At 38.9% G+C, this 20,733-nt stretch overlaps 1 protein-coding gene across 5 annotated transcripts in view; it reads right to left on the bottom strand.

Annotated features, from left to right (window-relative positions):
• The window catches only part of Otud4 (OTU deubiquitinase 4), a 78,145-nt gene that overhangs the window by 19,184 nt on the left and 38,228 nt on the right, over positions 1–20,733 (bottom strand). For 3 of the 5 annotated variants that reach the window (XM_059264308.1, XM_059264307.1, XM_059264309.1), the window contains exons 4-13: positions 14,995–15,041; positions 14,355–14,427; positions 12,598–12,679; positions 10,249–10,381; positions 7,039–7,093; positions 6,159–6,276; positions 5,992–6,056; positions 4,109–4,203; positions 1,943–2,043; positions 1,670–1,859 (exon numbers count right to left, since the gene is read on the bottom strand). In XM_059264308.1, the coding sequence (XP_059120291.1) occupies positions 1,670–1,859; positions 1,943–2,043; positions 4,109–4,203; positions 5,992–6,056; positions 6,159–6,276; positions 7,039–7,093; positions 10,249–10,381; positions 12,598–12,679; positions 14,355–14,427; positions 14,995–15,041 (959 nt within the window). Of the gene's footprint in view, positions 1–1,669; positions 1,860–1,942; positions 2,044–4,108; positions 4,204–5,991; positions 6,057–6,158; positions 6,277–7,038; positions 7,094–10,248; positions 10,382–10,488; positions 10,526–12,597; positions 12,680–14,354; positions 14,428–14,994; positions 15,042–20,733 lie in introns of those variants that run through there. The other 2 variants (XM_059264312.1, XM_059264310.1) reach the window with 2 other exon arrangements.

Below are 20,733 nucleotides of genomic sequence, written 5' to 3'. Positions count from 1 at the left end.
CAGAAATTAATCAAGAGATGGGTGAATTAAGAAACAGTTTTACAAAATAGACCTACTGAGGGCTGGAGAGATGGCTCAGTGGGTAAGAGCACTAGCTGCTCTTCCAGAGGTCCTGAGTTCAATTTCCAGCAACCATGTAGTGGATCACAACCATCTGTAATGGTATCTGATTCCCTCTTCTGGTATGGATGAAAACAAAGCACTCATACATATATAAAAAAATAAATAAACAAACAAAAACAAAATAGATTTCCTACAGATAATTTGTTCCTCAAGCATTATCTTGGTTGCCAACAATTTCTTGGCACATGTTGCTTTAATGTGTCAGATTTTTTACTCATACCATCGATGATTTATTTATGATCATAAATTAATGATCTGTATAGAGATAAACAAAAAAAAATCTCTAAAGTGACCTTTGAATGGCCATCGTGGTTTCAGACGGCTCTCCCCCTCACCCCCGTTCCTTGGTCCTCTGTTAGCTATTCTTATACTTCTGTTATGCTTGCCTATGTTAGTCAGATTAGTCATGCAAGCAAAGCATTCAACTTTGGCCTCTATTACAGCCACAATTTCCTCTTTAAAATTAAAAAGGGGAGCTGGGCAGTGGTGGCACACTTGTTTAATCCCTGCACTCAGGAGGCAGAGGCAGGTGGATCTCTGTGAGTTCGAGGCCAGCCTAGTCTACAAAGCAAGTTCCAGGAAAGGCTCCAAAGCTACAGAGAAACCCTGTCATGAAAAACCAAGAAAAAAATAAAATAAAAAGGGGGAGATGTGGGAGACACAGAGGTCCTTGTGATCATAGATAAGCACTAAGGGAATGAGGAATGTTAAACACACAGGACTGTCCCTTTAAAGAGAGGGACAGTTGTTATCCACACTGAAGGCTGGGAGTAGATGTGGTTAATAGCCTGGTGACATCTGTGCCTTCTGTGTGGATGAAACCACACAGGATACTCCCCCAGACTCTTATTGTGAGCTTGTCAATGTACAGAACCTATCTTTATGGAAGGTGTTTACATGTAGTCAATGTACAGAACCCATCCTTATGGAAGATGTCACATGTACTTCACAAAAAATTTCGATGTAGTCATGTCGTAAGCTTATTGTGCACATATGTTTATCACCAGGAAGCTTTTCAAATTACTTAAATATGCCTAAAACAAACTACCTAGGATTAGATTCTCACAGTTTCAACCAACAACAGCTACTGAGTTGTGTTGAACCAAACTACTTTCCTGTCTCCTGTGGATCATCATTCTGCTGACCACAGTGGTTGAGAGACCCTGCAGAGCTACCATAAGGTTTGCCATCACTTGAAACAAAATATTCAAAAATAAAAGTTTATTCCTCTATAGTATTATTTTGTACCATTTGGGAACTCTATCAACAACATTATTCTTTCTTTCTTTCTTTCTTTCTTGGCTTTAGAGACACGGCTTCTCTGTATAGCCCTGGCTGTCCTCGAACTCACAGAGACCCGCCTGCCTCTGCCTCCCAAGTGCTGGGATTAAAAGCATGTGCCGCCGCCACCACCTGGCAATACTTTTCAATACTATATTACAAACAAGTATGAATAAGAAGTTGTAACTAAAAGAAAAAATTAATATAATAGAGCACATACAATGCCTGTCATGACTTCTACTCCTCTTGAATTAGGAAAGGTTACCTTATGGTCTGTGAGGGTGTCCTACTTAGATTCTTATGCTCATTGGAGGATTTTTGAGACTGGGACCCTGAAGAATGACTAGAGAATGCATGCTGTTTTACACCTGAAGAAGGATGCTGTAGTCGAGGAGGTAGTGCTGATGGGGCTTTTATTGGCTTGCTTAGATTCTTTGGCCCTCTGTAATCCATATCTGTGAAAAATACAAAAAGATCTCACAATTTCCCTGGCGTAAACAACCATCCTAATACTAAAAAGAACTTGATCTGAATTTACCTGAATGGAAATTTTGTCCAGAATTAGGTTTTTTCATCTTCTTTCCTGACACTGTGTTCCAGCTTTCTGGGGGAGGTGGCTTGAGGTTCTTCGGTGTATGTCTTCAAAATAAATGAAAGTGTTTGTTAGTAATGTCAAATAATCTCAGTAAGAACTAAAACAATCACTAAAACACAGTCTGGACAGATGGCTCAGTGGTTAAGAGCACTGGCTGCTCTTCTAAAGGACTTGGGTCCAATTCTAAGTATCCACATAGTGGCTCACAATGGTCCTAACTCCAGTGCCAGAGGATCTGATACCCTTTTCTGGCCTCCTCAGGCAACAGACACGCATGCACTGCACTCAACATGCAGGCAAAACACTCATCCACATAAAATAGGTACATCTATAAGAATCATTTTAAGGCGGGCAGTGGTGGCGCACACCTTTAATCCCAGCACTCGGGAGGCAGAGGGAGGCGGATCTCTGAGTTCGAGGCCAGCCTGGGCTACAGAGTGAGTTCCAGGAGAGGCACAAAGCTACACAGAGAAACTCAGTCTCAAAAAACCAAAAAAAAAAAAAAAAAAAAAAAAAAAAAGAATCATTTTAAAGGAACATTAAAACATATATCCTGCATAGATATTAGAGATTTTATATTTGCAATATTTGCCCATTTTAGCCAGTCATACTAGCACATGCCTTTAATCTCTGAGTTCAGTAGCCAGCCTGGTCTACATAGTGAGTTCTAAAACAGCTAGGTTTATGTAAGACAAGTCCCAAAAAATAAATATTTGTATTTCTTTGAGAGAGAAAGGTTAAACTGAGCCAAGCAAGATGTTACACACCCTTAATCCTGGCCCTCCCAGAGACAGATTCAGGTCTATTTCTGTAAGGCCAACCTGATCTACATAGCATCTTTCAAGCCCGCCAGTGCAACAAAATGAGCTGTTACTTCAAAACAAAAAACAAAACAAAACAAAAAAAAGTTGATTAAAATTACTACGTAAGGGCTGGGTGTGGTGGCATACTCCTTTAATCCCAGCACTCTGGAGGAAGAGATAGGCAGATCCCTGCATTTGAGGCCAGCCTGGTTTACAGAGTAAGCTCAAGAATAGCCAGGGATACAGAGAAACCCTGTCTCAAAAAAGCCAAAAGAAATAAAATAAAATATAGGGAAGTAGTGATGGTTATATTAGGTAGAGTTCACTGTGCTATATACTTTACAATCATATATATTTAAATTTGTTTTTTTAGTAAAGATTAAGGTGTCATTTATTACCTTTTCCTCTAGTAAAGGTGGCAGTAACTTCACAAAAGGTGCACTAAAAATGACACTGTGGTAAGTCAATATATCTTTCTATTCTACCTGACAATGCGGACATTCTTTAAACAAAGTCTCACTATGCAGCCCCAGTTCACCTGAACACATTCTGTAAATCAGGCTGGCCTGAGTGCTGGGGTTAAAGGTGTCCACCGCCACACCCAGCCACTAACAAATGACAGATTGCACACAACACAGCACTAAGGAAATAGGAAGGAATATGGTACCTGTTCTCAAAGTCCCTACTTTATAAACTCACCAACTTCCGATTGCTTTTGGTGAAGAACGTATTTTAAACTGCAGCCATTAAATTAACTAGAATTTTGTAAAGTGTATCAGCAAGCAAAACATTCGATTCAAACCCTTCATTTGTCTTTTTCTAGGGTGTGTGCATGTGTGCTGCCTGTGATATGCTGTACGTGTGTATGTCTCTACCAGGTTTTCAAGGCACAGCCTCAATGTACCTGAAGCTCATTTTACATAGCTAGTTGAGCACCTGGGATTCACCTACCTTTGCTGTCCAACACTGGTGTTACAGGCACACACAGCCATGCCTGGCTTTTATGTAGACGTTAGAGATTCAAATTCAGTCCCTGGTTTTGTTGTTCTTTATTCTGTTTTGTTTGGTTAGCTGGGGTTGTTTGTTATTGTTGTTTGTTGTTTGCTTGCTTTTTGTTTTTGTTTTTTTGAGATAGGGTCTGTGTACCCCTGGCTGCCCTGGACCTCTATGTAGACCAAGCTGGCCTTGAACAAGATATCTGCCATACCCAGCTTCAAAATCAGTTCCTTTGTAAGCACACCAGTATTCATATTTGTAACATGCTAAATCAAAGATGTAGCAAACACTTCAGTTGAAAAATACGTACTTTTTCCCCAGTTCTTCAGATAAAACTGGTCCATTTTCAGAGTGAACCCCATGAATGTCTGCATTAGAAAATTTTCCATTATGATCCAATCTAACCTGTTGAACACCAGAAAGAAAAATCAGACACCTAATTTTAAATGTGTACTCTCTTTAACCAAAGAAAATATAAGCATTTATTCGGAAAAACAAAATAATACAGAAGTGGGTACAACAGATTCTGTCTCAAGATGCCATACCTCTCTACTAAGTAGACTATTTACTCTGTCAAAATCTTTTGAATTATTCTCAATACTTCAAGAAACAATAATCAACAACTGTCAATCTATTCTGGCTTTGAATCTCCAGGCCTGGCCTTTCCACTGACTAGCAACAACCTTGGTAAATTCACTTATATTGTTTGCTCATATGTAAATTGGAGCTAATAACAGTAATCAATACAATAGTAATGGTAATCAATATAATATAATAGAGGATGCCTGGAGATGCACTGGGGAGATATATCATACAGGGGACAGCAGTCTACACAGCAGCCATTCCACAAATGAGAGAACTATTATTACTACCATTTTCTCATTCATATGACACTAAAACATGTAAAAAGCAGTGACTTTTTTGCTCATTTTAGAGATGCTTCAACTGTTCCTTATCATCCCCACTGACAGTAGTAGCTAACTGTGAATAATGATGGGAATAAGGATGCCTGGACGTTTCTTCAAGGCCAACTGCACACAATGACCTGTGCACTGGCCAATGACTACATCAGATAAGACAGCACAGTAAATACAGCTCTCCTCTACACAGACCCATACTTTTCTAAAGAGTTATCAGAGTCCTGAGTTGACATCTCATTCCTCATTAATCATGACACGATACTGCTTTTCTCAAGAATTTTACAAAAAAAAAAAAAAAAAAAAAAAATTTAAAGGCTAATTTTAAATAAGAAAGATTTTTAAGGGTTAATTTTAAATGTCTTAAATTGTTGAGTAAACTTTAAATGTTTTAAATTGTTGAGTGTGGGTTTCTGCCACCTATGGAGTGCTAGCAGCAGCCAGAAGAGGACAAAAGACTCCTTGGAGTTGGAACATGCAGCTTTAAGCTTCCCAGTGTGGGTACTAAGAACCAAACTCAGGATCCCCAAAGAGGAGGAAGGGCTCTTATCAGCTGAGCCATCTTGCTAGTCCTTTTGTTTTGTTTTATTTTGTTTTTGAGACAGGGGCTTACTCTGTAACCCTCGCTGGTCTAGAACTCAATATGTAGACCAGGCTGGCCTTGAACTCAAAGAGACCTTCTTGCCCCTACCTCCCAAGTGCTGAGATTAAAAGTAGACACGACCACATTCAGCCTCACCAACCTTGTAAAAGGCTATTTCTATCAAAAGTTTCAAGTATATCCTACATACTTGAGTAAGTATGTCACCCATATATCATTTCAGTTCCTTAAGATTTCAATTAAAATGTATTCAAATAAAATGGACAAAGACCCAGCACTTAGGAGGCAGAGGCAGGAGGATCTCTGTGAACTCTAGGCCAGCCTGGTTGGTCTACAGAGCCCCAGACCAGCCAGGACTATACAGTGAGACACTGTCTCAAAAACAAACAAAACAAACCACCACCACCAAAAAAACGACAAACACACATACATACATACATACATACACATACACACACACACACACACACACACACACACACACACACACACACACACACACACACACGGTTTTACAAACATACAAATTTCAGCATTAAGATGATTCTACTTGTATTTAGGATAAATGAATTATAAAATCCAAATTATGAACAGTCAAATTTTAGTTGGTGGTTCCTTTAGAAAATAAGATAAAGTCAGGTAAAGTCATTTTCTCTTTTAGTAGAAATCACTTACATGGCATTTATCTCCAACTTCATACTGTAATCCAGCAGCAATAGAATAATCACGTTTTTGTTGAGCTGTTTAAAAAGACGAAGAAAAAAATACAATAAAATACTAACTTTACCTCATTATTTTTAGGTGCTACAAGGCATTTTACAGAAGATTCATGTTTAACTCACCTTGTTTGGACTTCAGCCAAATTTCATACTCCACATTTCTATAGACTGCTGGGTTGAGCGACTTAAGAACCTTTCTGGACAAAGGAAGGTCAGCCACGTTCCCATCGTTCTCTGGGTTCTAAATAACGTCAGAAGTCCAATCAACACAGAAATGCTTTTAAAACATTGTTCCAAATATGCACAAAAGCAAAACAACAAAAAAACTTAAGAAAAAAATGCACAAAAGCAAAACAACAAAAGACCTTAAGAAAAAAAGAAGGGAGCAGGAAATAAGTGTTTTGTTTTGTTTTGTTTTAAGAGAAACGCTGTTTAATGCTAAAGCTTAGCACACTCCAGCACCAGGACTGGCATGGAGGCAAAGCAGCAGGGACAGCTGGGTGAGCCCCCTGGCCCCAGACAGGACAAAGCCCAGAATGGCATGGGAGAAGAACTGCTGCTTGAGATGGGTTCCTGGCCTACCCAATAATCAAGCTACCAAACACTGTCGCAATGCCAGCCCCTGATCCAGCCACACCAACTGTGGCAGCCCCAGCCCCAATGAACTGGGCAGCTGTGTCAGTGTCCTGGAAACAACACTGGTCTGGAATTCCAGTCTGGCCACCTGATGAGGGGATCTGCTGCAGGAAGGCTGTTTAAGATGGGGTCTCTGGTCTACTTGAGAGGGAGGCAGACGCAGGCTGATTAGACCCCTGGTACAGGAATAGATCAGAACTGGAGAAACAGGCACTGAGTGCCTTGGAGGTCTGCATTTTCAATCTCCTAGTTTTAGCCCTAGGTCTCAGCGCTCAGCTCCCCCAAGTAAGTTTTTTACTAACAAAGTAACCCCAACTACAGAAGATGACCGAAATTGTGGCTCTTTACATATTAAAGTTAAAAATACCTCACTGGATGAAGGCTTAAATCCATTCACATCAGTAGCAGCAGTACTCTTACTCCTATAAAGGAACAAAAACACATAATTAAGAAACAGAAAATGTATCTGCATGTAATCAATCTCTTTTTTGTTTTGTTTTGAGACAAGGTTTCTCTGTGTAACAGCTCTGGCTGTCCTGGAATGCACATTGTAGACCAGGCTGGCCTGGAACTCAGTGATTCACCTGCCTCTGCCTCCTGAGTGCTGAGATTAAAGGTGTATACTTTTAATGTAATCAACTTTTAACCTCAAATACTCAAATCAGCTACATACCAAAATGTGAGGCTCCAGTAAGTTAAGTTTTAGTATATGTAAGTATATGTTACACAAGTGTATATGCGCATCTATAAAAATCAGACTTACTAATTCTTACTGACTTAAAAAATAAATAAAAATGGGGACGGCGGGATGCAATGTTTGAGTGAGTAGAATAACCATCTACAAAAGATTCAACATAAAATTTTTAGTAAGTATTAAAGTTTTAAAAGAACTGTTTTAACCAAATTATAACATTTATAATAAAAAACAATTTTTAATAAAAAACAATTTTAACCAATGTCTAAAGTCATAACCAATCTTTTTCTAAGAAATATTCCCTATTCCTCATACAACCAAAGAACTATCATCAGCTCACTTCATTCATCTACTCTACAAGTATGAGAGCCTACTATGTGCTCACTATGCATTCTTAGACTGCTAAATCTAAGCAGGGAACGAGAGACAAGAACTGTGCCATACAATCCAGTAAAAGTAAACAAAACTAGACAAGGAACCAGTACATAAGAGCTACTAAGCACAGCAATGTAAGATAAAATACAAAGTGGGAGAGAGAGGCCTTGCTGAAATAGATGCCTTTGAATAGAGACAGTAACAAGACAGTACATCATATCTAGATTCCATGCAGAGGAACAGCATACACAAAGAGCCCCAAGTGGCCAAGAGGCTCAAGATGAAAAGGTTCTACGTAGCCCCTATAGTATCTACCTTTCTGTCCTACTCAAGAAATCAACCTCTAGGTTTCAAAAAAAAACCTCCAAATATTGACTAAAGGGAGCAAGAACCTGGAGTCTAGACCAGAAGTCGCTCATCATTCCAAGTACACTTCAAGACCCATCAACATGAACGTGAAACAATCCAACAGCATATTACACGTCTTTCCTCCTAATTACTTCACTAAATTGATCTTGCCTCAACAAGGTTATACAGTGTTCATCCTCTCTTAAAACCAATGTGACAAAAAGGGAGTTTTTTTCCCCTTCTAGTACAGGGACTCACACTCAGGGGCTCTCACATGCTAAGCAAGCACTCAATGTCTAGCTGCATATATATAGATATGTATGTATGTAAATAGCTAAAGCAATTTTAGTATGTGTATATATTACAACACATGTACATTATATATAATGTAAAATACATACACACACAGCTAAAGCAATTTTAATATAATAAAAAGGTAAGCTACATTTCAAGAGCAGTACAAAAAAGGGAAACCAAGCACAAAAAAAAAAAAAAAAAAAAACACACATGCCTGCTCCCCTTCCCAGGTAAACTTCTCCAGCTTACCAGTCCCTATGTCCAGAGTCACATCCTGGATTTGCTTCTATAACACTACAAACATCTACAACATTCAAGAGACAGGTTTAAAGGCTCTCCCACTCTAAGTGGAAGTTAAAATAATCTAGCCATCTCCTCAATTTCTCTGCTTACTAACACATCTGGGTCAGGCTGTGTCTGGAGAGAAGAGGGGCAACTTCTATTTGTGCATGTATGTCAGCATATGTTAGGACAAAACTGACAACAGCAAACACTACTCAAGTATAAATAATTGGTCAACTCTTCAGTCCAAATCAGAAAATTTTAATAAACTCCTAGAAGCCAAGCATGATGACACACACCTGTAATGCAAGCACTTGGGAGGTGAAGAAAGACAATCAGGGGCTTAAGTCACTCTTAGCTACACAGTGGGCTCCAGGAATACCTAGACCCTGCCTCAGAAACAAAACAAGGGTCAGAGAGATGGTCCAGTGGTTTTAAGATACCCATGCTGCTCTTGCAGAAGCTCCAAGTTCAGTACCCAGAACCTAGTCAGGAGGCTCACAAGGACCCAAAACTCTAGCAACAAGGAACCTGACACCTTGGCCTCTGCAAATATCTGTACACACTCACCACATACTCACACAGATATGTAATTTATTTTTGTCAGAAAAAAAAAAACTAAAAACAAACACGGATCCACTAGAGGACGCAGTTTGCTAGTATAGTACCTTGCCTAGATGTTTAAGACTCTGAATTCACTCCCTAGCATGGAAAAAGGAAAAAGTCTGAAGTCCACATCAACAGACACATACATTTCAAGGCGTATTTGTGAGAACTAGGCATCCTGTCAATCTCAAGTCAGTTTCTATCTCTAGTGTCACATGTACGGTCATGTTTTCATGCTTCAACAGGAATGTAACACAAGACTTGCATAAAAGATAAGCTTCTTAATATTTTAGACAGGCATAACATCATAAATTAATACACAATATACAATGAAACTATATTTACCTTACATGCTCTCATGTAACTCTCAAACTGTCCTCTTCCAGGAAACACTGAAATACCATCATTTCATGCTACTGAGGCTGCTTTAGAGAATTTAAATATGGCCCTAATCTATCTAGTTAGCAAAAAAAAAAAAAAAAAAAAAAAAAAACCATAGACTAAAAACATGCCAATGTCCAAAACTATGCCTGGATGTCCAGAGCTGAGAATCTTAACCATCTAAGCTGCCCCAGTGACTCTTATCTGTAACCTTGAGGGATTATCTCACAAAACACCACACTGAAATACTCCTTATTCTAAAAAGAATTGGCAGAAGCAAAGGAAGTAAACTATAGAAAGGTCATAAAGATCAAAACATTTTTCCATCCCTGGATATGTAAAACCGATAGTTAACTTTACAATTTTACAATGTAAAATTACAGGTAGATCAAATCTATTCCATGTGTGTATTAATTACATACAAACAAATTTGCATTAACTAAAACAACCTTCAAAGACGCTCCCATCATAGAAACTAGGTCAAATTCATGGCAGCAATGAAGAAACTTTACTGCAGATCAGTGTTTTATGACTATACCTTACCACATGGAAACTGTCCTCACGTGACACTAGAAAGACTGAAATGTATCTTACTTGCAGCTGTCATCCTCAGAATCTGATATTTCACTGTTGCTCTCATCAGCCACTTCAGAGGTCTCTAGTCCCATCATGATTTTACTAACATCAGTTTTAAATACCTTCTCATACAGCAATTCATAAAGGAGAGCTGCAATTGAAGAGGCACAGTATGCAACATTATATGCATGTTTTGAAAACAGAAAAGTAGGACAGTACTGCTCAGGCTTCCAAAATTCTTAGTAGGTATATACAAACCCTTACAGTCAATAGCACCATTTAATCCAAAAGATACCTAGAAAGCAACAGAAATTTGTGTCTGTGCACAATAAGTTTGAAGTCATGCTTTAGAACACATTTTTTAAAACACAAAAAGTATCAGCTCTATGATGCAAACATGACAGGAAAAGTGAAAAACACATAGTGAGCAATACTTCATTCCACACACACTATACTTAAGCTTGTTGTGTCCTCACATTTGATTGCAGCACATGAAGTACTACCATTTTCCATCTACAGGCTTAGGGATGTCACACAAAAGGCCTAACCCAAAGGTTTGGGATAGAAAAACATGAAGCAGAATTAAGTTTGTAGAAATAGAAGACTTGGGTTTCCCATTTTTCCTGGTAACCAGTACATTAGATAAAGTATTCTTCAGGTTTCTATAAAACACGTGGGAGAGTGTTCACTGTAATCTGGCTTCCTATTTTAAATTTACATAATGCACTAAAAGATACCTAGAAAATATATTCTTTTTTTTTAAATTTATTCATTATGTATACAGAAGAGGGCGTCAGAGCTTATTACAGATGGCTGTGAGCCACCATGTGGTTGCTGGGAATTGAACTCAGGACCTCTGGAAGTGCAGTCAGTGCTCTTAACCTCTGAGCCATCTCTCCAGCCCCGAAAATATATTCTTAAGGATTTGAAAGATAGCTCAATTGGTAAATGCTTGGCATGTAAGCATTAAGAGCATAGTTTGAATCCCCAGCACTCATATAAAAAGCCAGGTGTGGCACTATGTGCTTATTATCCTAGCACCAAGTAGGTGGAGAGAGGAGCTGCTCCAGTGTTGCTGGCCAGGAAGTCTGACCAAAAAAGGTGAGCTCCAGCCAGATTCAGAGAGATTCTGTCTCAAATGTAAGCTGGAGAGACATCAAGGATAGCCAATGCTGACCTCAAGCCTATCACTCACTGTCCACCCTCCACATTTTATACTCATGCACACATTTTATACTCATGCATACGTAACAAGAGGGGCAGGGGGCAAGAATGAAGGTTGACCTGTTTTTCACATGCATATATATACCCATATATATACACATACAAATATAATAGGCACACTCACACAAAAATATATTCTCAATCATCCCTGAAGGAAAGAATATTTAGATTAATTTGGTCAATTTAAAAGTTATAAAAACAGGGAAATATAGTTTACCAAAAAGTTTAACAAAAATTAAAAGACACATGAACTGTAAAACTCATTTATTTTATTACAATGAATGCACTTACTTCCTGAGTGCACTAAGTTCATGCTCACCATCTAAATGGATCCCCACAGTGCTTCTCACAGACCATCTGTCTCTCAGATTCTGGGTAAGAGGCGCTAAAGCCTCAGAATCACCTCGTCAGTACAGGGAAGGCAGTCTACAAAGGCTTCTTTCCCAAAGCTGAAATGTCCTGACTTTGACTAGCTAGGAAAGGGGGAGATGCGGCCCAAAAAAGAGCTAAATATTCTCACCTCAAAAACATAACATGTACATTCAAAATGTTTACACTCCTACTTTTACGGGTCACTAAGACTAGAGAAAACGTTGGGTGTGGTGCTGCATGCCTAATCCCAGTAATTGGGAGGGAGAGGCAGGTGGTTTTTAGTCAAGGCTATATGAGACCCTGCCTCAAAGAACACAAAGGAAAAATAAGAAAGCAATTATGTACAACACTACCGCTCATGAGGAAAAGACACTAAAAGCAGGAGGGACCATTTCTTTCCTCCTAAAACAATATTCTTACATGTGTGGAAGGGAGGGGAATTCAGTCAACCGGGAAATATTTGGGAAAACCTATAGAAACTGGATGCCAATGGGGTAGCAAATGTTATTGATATCAACTGGGTAGACCAGGGTACAGTAAACATCCTACAAAGCACAGGGAAACACCCCAACAGAAGACTCTGGCCCAAAATCTCTACAGTGCCAAGGGTGGAGACCCTCCTTTTAAAAAAAAATACAGTCAAATGTCACATTTGTTCAGTCACCTGGATTTTCAAGCTATACATTAACAACTTGAAAAATCACTACAAATAATAACTAAGGCTGTGTAGCTTAGGCTACAATTCCTATATGAACACAAGAGGATACTTACACTGACACATAGCAGAACTATCTTTATACGTTATAGGATAGACAATATCATAATGATTTCCATTTGAAAAACACAGTAACACCTGAAAAGAAAGTAAGCAACATTTCAGTCAATCATACATTTAACATTCACAAAATAAACTGTGGTTCCAAAGCCTCTAAATCACTCACTTTCAAAACCATATTTCAGAAACAAAGCTCCTATGTTGTCACTTACGGTACTCCACATTATGGTGAAAAGCCAGACAGTGATCAGCACTTACATTGCTAAGTTCTCTCTGGTGTTTTGTTTGTTGTTTTTTGAGACAGAATCTTATGACTGGCCTCAAACTCACTGTATAGTGGAAACTGGCCTTGAAAGTCCTGATCCTCCTGTTCCCACCTCTCCAGGGCTAGGATTATAGGTAAGCACCGCCGTGCCCATTCTGAAAATGTTTATAGAACTACAAAAAACAGACACAGTAAGTAGTCACAAGTGGCTGCAAACATCTGTAATCCCAGTATTTAGGGAGGCTGAGGCAGGAGGATCTCAAGGCAGAAGAGGGTCTACATAAAGAGAATGTCTCAAAAAAATAATCACATATGATTCAGCTATGTAAAGAACAAGAAAGTTGAGCTGTTGAGATGCTTTGGTGGTCAAGAGCACCTTGCTGCTCTTGCAAAGAACCCAAGTTTGTCTCCCAACACCCACATCTGGCAGCTCACAACCACCTGTATCCAGCTCCAGGGATCTGACACCTCTGACCTCTGAGCACTCGCACTCTCATGCACATACCCACACACATACACATAAAAGGAAAATAAATGTTTTCTAAAAATTGTAAGAAGTCATTCCAAGTTAAGTTTAGTGATGCACACCTATATCATAGCAGTATTAAGAATTTGGGTTCAACATGTGCTTCACAGCAAGACTTTGGGGAAAAAAGAGGGAGGAGAGAAGGAAAGGGGGAAGAGGGAGAAGTGGAAGAGGAAAGGGGAAGAGATGAATCAGAGGGAAGAAAGAGGGAAGGAAAAGGAAAAGAAGGAGGAAGGGATCGGGAAAGAAAATATTCTAAACCACAGCAATGCTCACTTCTGAGTGAATCAAAGGTAAGCTTTTCCTGCTTGTCAGCTTTAAGTGTTTCCTAAGTAACTGATTACCCTACACAAAGAAATCTACAATACTGTTTGAAACATGCCACAGCCCAAAAACACTGCAGATGGAAATCTCAGGTCAAGTCCCATGAACACCCACTCCTCCCCTCCTCCTCCCCTAAACGCCCCCTCATTAAACTATAGCATTTCCTCACTTTCTCTCCTTCTCTTAAACACAACTAGCACACAGTGTCCTTCACATTGGCCTGCATAATTCCACTAAAATAAAATTCTCTTACAGTGAATCAGCTGGTTGTTTTCTTTTTTGTTTTCTTTTTTTTTGGTTGTTCTCTTTCTAGGCTTCATAAACTTTCCCACTGTTTCTACTTCATGACCCCACAATGCAGTGATACTGCTACTTCTAAAATTACCTTTACAATGGGAAGGAGAATCACCACAGTTATGTCTGAGCACAAAGCAGAGCTAACTTTCACAAGGAGTCACTTAATATCATGATGTCACACAGACTTTTTTTTAAAAATATGACTCAACTAATTTTAAAAAACAGTAGCTTTCATATAGCAATATTTCAAGAGCCATTTAAAAGTATAGCTTAAGAGGTCAAGGTAGCAATTAAGCAGCTCTGTTACTTACATATTTTTAAGTATTTCAAAAAATTCTTACCTTTTCAGGAAAATTATTTTCAGTTACTTGTGAAGGAGAAACATTTGGCTCCTGATATATTACAAAATCTTTCCTGAAAATAAAACTCAGATATTACTTTTTAAAACTTGTATTTCATTGATTTGTTCATTTATCTACACATCAGGCAATATTCTGGGCACTGAAGATAGAGCAGGAAAAAAAAGGAAAAAATTGCACTATAAAATACCAGCAGTATCGTTTCCAAAAGATAAAATCTCCAATTAATTCACATGTAAGATATACAACATAAATAACTTCAGATTAATTCTAAAAGGAAACCTGGCACCCACAGAAACTTGAGCTTTGTTCTGGGGCCATTCAATGCTACTGGCCCAGAGAGGAAGCCCTTTCTCTATAAAGCTGGTAAGTAATAGTTTTTAAAACACAGTCAAACATTTTTTTTTTCAGTGCCTTTTTCAAAATTCCCTCGAGAATTAAAACATTTAAACATTGGTATCTAGCCACTAAACTCCAACTGATGCAATTTATAAACAGACAAAAAGCCTTAGAGAAGCTCTTTCCCAACTGAGGTATAAAACAGCTTTGCATTTTAAAATTTTTAATTGTAATATACTAATTTTCTAGTTATTTTATTTTTATTAAGAGTTTGACAGTTTACCTGTACATAAGAGAAAGGGCACTTATTTCCACTTGTCCTACCCACTCCTGTATTGAGGAAAGAAAAGTTAGCATGTAAATATCTTACTTTTTACAATATACGTTATACACAGTTCTCAATAAACACCCCCACAGGGTTTCTCTCTGTAGACCAGGCTGGTCTCCAACTCAGAGATTTATCTGCCTCTGCCTCCGGAATGCTAGGATTAAAGGCGTGTGCTACCACCATTGAGCTTCAGGAAGGAACTTTGTTTCGAGAAGTCTTCCAAATTCAAAACAAAATAGGTGCCACATACTAAAACAGACTTCTTAAAACATGCCTTAGCCTAATTAATAGTAAGGGCTTCTCAAATAGTCCCAATGCAATACCCTCTGGTAAGAAACTGTTTAGCTCACCAACACTACATTCCTCACTTATGCAATGGAGGCCACATCACATCAAAAAATGTAAACTCTGGGCTGGAGAGATGGCTCAGCCACTAAGAGCACTTGCCGCTCTTGCAGAAGTCTCAGTGCTCACACAATGGCTTACAATGTTGGTAATTCTAGTTCCAGGAGATTCAGCATCTTATAATGTCCACAGACACAAGGTATACACAGTGCATATATATTTGTGCAATTAAAACATCATAAACATAAAACAATCTTTTTTTTTTTAAAGTAAAATAGCTGGAGGAGGCGGTGGCGGTGGCGGTGGCGGTGGCGGTGGCGGTGGCGGTGGCGGTGGCGGTGGCGGTGGCGGTGGCGCACGCATTTGATCCTAGCACTCATAAGGCAGGGACAGGCGAATCTCTGGCCAGCCTGGTCTATATAGCAAGTTCCAGAATGGCCAGGGATGTTACACACAAAAAAAAAACACCTAAAAGTCTACCAGCCTCTCTAATAAGAATAATGTATCTTCTTATAGGTAAGCTTCCAAATAAATGCTATTATAATCTGAGCAAGTAAACAATGGCCATCAACAAAATACCATCTTCTCCCTTAACCAAGTATCAGCCATCAAATATAAATGAGCAAGAGTAGTGCACACCATTAATCCCAGCACTCAGGAGGCAGAAACAGGTCAATCTCTGTGAGTTCAAGGACAGCCTGGTCTACAGAGTGAGTTCCAGGACAGCCAGGACTGTTACACACAGAGAGAAACCATGTCTCGAAAAACCAAAATCGAGTAAGGAGGGGGGGGGGGGGGGGGGGGGGCCAAAACAAAAATTGGAATAAAGTCTTCCAAAAATATACTGCCAATGCAGGACTTATGTGTAAAGGAAGAACTTTTAGAACTTGACACCAACAGCAATTTAAAAAAAAAAAAAAATAGGTAAAATTTATAAATGAATATCTTTTTTTTTTTTTTTTTTTTTTTTTTTGGTTTTTCGAGACAGGGTTTCTCTGTGTAGCTTTGCGCCTCTCCTGGAACTCACTTGGTAGCCCAAGCTGGCCTGAACTCACAGAGATCCGCCTGGCTCTGCCTCCCGAGTGCTGGGATTAAAGGCGTGTGCCACCATCGCCATATCTTACCAACAGAGATACATGGATGACAAGTACATAAAAAAAGTTCATCACCATGCAAATTAAAATCACAATGAACACTCAAAAATGTGGAGCAGCATGGCTCATAAGGAGCTTGGCAGTTTCTCATTAAGCTAAATATATATTTAGCTTATAGCCCCACAATTCCATTCTCCAAGAGAAAATAAAATCCAATTCTAAGAGCCCACAAGTGGAAAACAGCCAAGTATGAATTAACACATAAATTGTGTCCATCTATCCAAGTACTACCCCATACAAAATAGAAATAAAAAACATGAATCTTCAAAGTATCTCCATTATGCAAAGAAGCCAAATATGTAAGACTACAAATTTTGTCATTCCTTTTATAAATCTAAAAAACCCAAAACCTAGAAAGCAGATAATTTCCAGGAACCAGGTGGAAGGATTAAGCACAAAAAAAGCATGAGAAAATTTCTTTTGTTTTATTTTGGTTTTATTTGTTAGTTTGTCTAGATAGGGTCTCTCTGTGTAGCCCTGGCTGTTCTGGAACTCACTCTATAGAACAAGAGATCCGCCTACCTCTGCCTCCCAAGTACTGGGATTAAAGGCGTATGTCATCATCGCCTGATGGGAATTTCTTAAGAATGACTGATTGAAACCACCAATATTTGTGCTGGTGATTTATGAAAAAATAAGCTGTGGGATAAATGTTAAATCCATATAGCACATTACATGTAAGAGAGAACATCAATTTGGCTTCAACAAAGTTCACAGAAACAGTCTTACAAAAATTTGAAGCATTTTTTTCAAAGTGTTCTCCCAATACTGTTAAGGATAAAAATGTGGGGCTGGAGAAATTGCTCAGCAGTTAAGAGCACTGGCTGCTCTTCCAGAGGACCAGGGTTCAATTCCCAGCACCCAAATAGCAGCTTACAACTGTCTGTAACTCCAGGTCCAGGGTATCTGACACCTTCACATAAATGCACATAAAATAAATATAAAAAAAAAGGCAAATAAAGGCATTTAAAAAAAAAAAGGATAGAAATGCTACCCATGAGAACTGGAGGAAGCAATGGAATTTATCAATCAACTATATTAGTTTTCCTTATATACACCCTGTATCAGAAGAGAGGTGGAAAAACAGGATGGCCTAAAAATAGATGTTACTAGTAATGAAAAAGCTATTCCAGAGGTACCTAAGGCAAGAGGTAACAGGGAAGAGAAATGTTTCTTCAGAAATCAACCTAGCTAGACAACCTATCCCAGATGCTCAAAATCCCTTCCCTTCAGATAGACCCCACCCCAATCAAATCAAGCTCAGTTTACACAGCCTCATTTCTGTCTCCTTTTCTCCACTTTCTAGCCCAGGACTTCACAGACGATAGCCTGAAGATTATGAAATACTACAGTTTTCTAATTAAATTAATAAATGCCCTTTATAATTCTTTGTATTTTCGCTAAAGTCAGCAAAAATCACCTATAGTATCTGTCATTTAAAGACTACTATTAACATGTTGTTTTTCCTCTGTTTATATATCAATTTTACGGTCAATAAATATATATACTGGTCATCAATTGGGCACTTAAATTAGAAAATGTCAAAGCAATAAAAATATTTTTCAATCTTCGTCTTCAAAGAAACTTGTGAAGTAAGGGAGAAAAAACCCACATCCAGGAAAATGAGTCTGCTCATGTATCTGAAGAAAACTGTTTTAGAATTACTCAAAAACAGCTTAGGTTGTATTCTGTGAAAATGCCTATAGAGGTATTTGTCTCTAAGACTAGAGTGATATTACAGTTATTCTTTTTACACATAATTATCCATTTTTCTATATATAAATCAATTTTTTTCTGTTTTTGTTTTGTAAAGGGTCTCACTATGTCACCCTGGCTATCCTGAAACTCTGTGGGGCTAGAGAGGCAGCCCAGTGATAACAAAGATCAAGGTTCAAGCCGGGTGGTGGTGGCGCACGCCTTTAATCCCAGCACTCGGGAGGTAGAGCCAGGCAGATCTCTGTGAGTTCGAGGCCAGCCTGGGCTACCAAGTGAGTTCCAGGAAAGGCGCAAAGCTACACAGAGAAACCCTGTCTCGAAAAACCAAAAAAAAAAAAAAAAAAGATCAAGGTTCAGTTCCCAGCATCCACATGGCAGCTCACAACCATTTGTAGTTCCAGTTGCAAGGGATCCAACTTCTTCTTCAGACCTCGGCAGACACCAGGCATATAGAGGGTGTACAGAGATATACATGCAGGCAAAACGCTTATATAAATAAATCTTTTAAAAAATATTCTTGCCAAGCGGTAGTGGTGCATGCTTTTAATCCCAGGGACGCAGAGGCAGGTGTACTTCTGTGAGTTCAAAGGCCAGTCTGGTCTACAGGGTGAGTTCCAGGACACCAAAGCTATACAGAGAAACCCTGTCTCAAAAAAAACTTAAATAAAGAGAATGAACAAATACTTTAAATGAGTCTCTATGACAAACACTAAGTTCTCACAACTACATGGGGACTAAAAGGCTGACCTCACAGATGTAGGTAGAATTGTAGTTAGAGCCTAGAGAGCAGGAAAGGAGAGGATGATCAGCGTGGATGAGAGGAGCAGCTTCTAGTGCCTAACATACATGTGTGCACTGCAACCACCTACATTTAACTGTGTATTTCAAAATATTAATGAAACTGCAAACATTCCCAATACTAAGAAATGACGACTCAAGTGACAGCTATGCTAACAGACCAGATCTGATTATTACACTTTGTATACACCTACAGAAAGGTACAAACATACTCCAAAAATAGACAATTATTATGTCATCAAATAAAAATGTTTTAGTAAAAAATAAGAAATGGATGTCTCTGGTCTCATCCATCACGTGCTATTTTCAGCCAGGCATGGTGGTGGCACATCTATGATCCTAGCACTCTCAAATTGAGACAGGAAAACTAATGAGTTCAAAATCAGCCTGTACTGGAAGTTCAAGGCCCACAATGACCTACATTAGTAAACCCCACATCAAAAGACCATGGCCTAGGAATACAGCTCATCAATAGACCCCTTGTCTAATATGCACAGGTGCTGGGTCAATCCTCAGGACTGCAAAATAGTAACATTTTATACAACACGCTTTTAATCTATCCATCCGGGCAACAAAAATGCTGGGCATTACTTTTGCCTCCAGGTCATATCAATGAATACAACATAGACAATTCTAAGTTCAAAGAGATAAAGTCAAGTAGAAAGAAAATAAAATACATGCAGTAATAGATGAATGCAGGGAAAACGAGACCAGAATAGTCACAATTCTCACTTCTTACCTCAAAACCCTCAAATACCTTTTCAATGGTAGATACTCAAGACTTCGAGGCCTTGGGGATGGGAGTCAGCGACTCTACATTTACAGCACATACACCAGTAGATGCTGATACAACCCACAGGTGACATTCTGAGAAGCACTTACTCATTGGCTTCAACCTGCCCTCCAACTTACTTCTCACTACTTACCTACCTATTAACATTCAACCTTTGGTATTTCCTAACACGTGCACTTTCCTAATTTATACCCGACCTTCTGTATATTACAGAGAAATTGTGGTTATCTGAAATATCTACACCTCTCCAGGATGTTTCAAGCACTGAAACTGATATTACAGATCCATCAAATGGATACTCCAATCACTAATACACCCCTCCTCTTATGTTACTCCCTTTAACACGTACCTCACTCTTCACAGCCTTTTCCTTTGCCAATATAACTCTTTTTTTTTTTAGATTTGCATTTTATGTATTTGAGTATTTGGCCTACATATATGCATGTGTACACAAACGTGCCTGGTGGCCACAGAGATCAGAAGAGGATGTCAGATCCCCTGGAACTGGAGCCACCATGAGTGCTAGGAACCAAACCCGGGTCCTCTTGCAAGAGCAACAAGTGCTCTTAACTGCTGAGCCATCTCTCCAGCCCCTGCCAACGTTACCTTTAACTACATAGATGATGGAAATGTCTAAAAGAATTTTATGACGGTTAGACTTAGTTGTCAACTTGATTGAATCTGGGATCAGCTAAAACATAATTCTGGGTGTGTCTCTAAGTTTATTTCCTGAAGGATCAACTGAGGCAGGGAAGACTCAGTCAAGTGGAGACCAAGAACACAGTAATGCTTTCGCAAAACAGACCTGAGATAAAGAAGTCTCAAGGGGAAGGAAAAAAAACAGTGCTGCTTTTGCCTGCCCACCTGTGTCTACTGCTGGTCTAGGCA

Source organism: Peromyscus eremicus, chromosome 5, assembly GCF_949786415.1.
Source record: "Peromyscus eremicus chromosome 5, PerEre_H2_v1, whole genome shotgun sequence".
Taxonomy (NCBI): domain Eukaryota; kingdom Metazoa; phylum Chordata; class Mammalia; order Rodentia; family Cricetidae; genus Peromyscus; species Peromyscus eremicus.
Note: the sequence above shows the minus strand (reverse complement) of the source record. Positions and strands in the feature narration are given on the sequence as shown.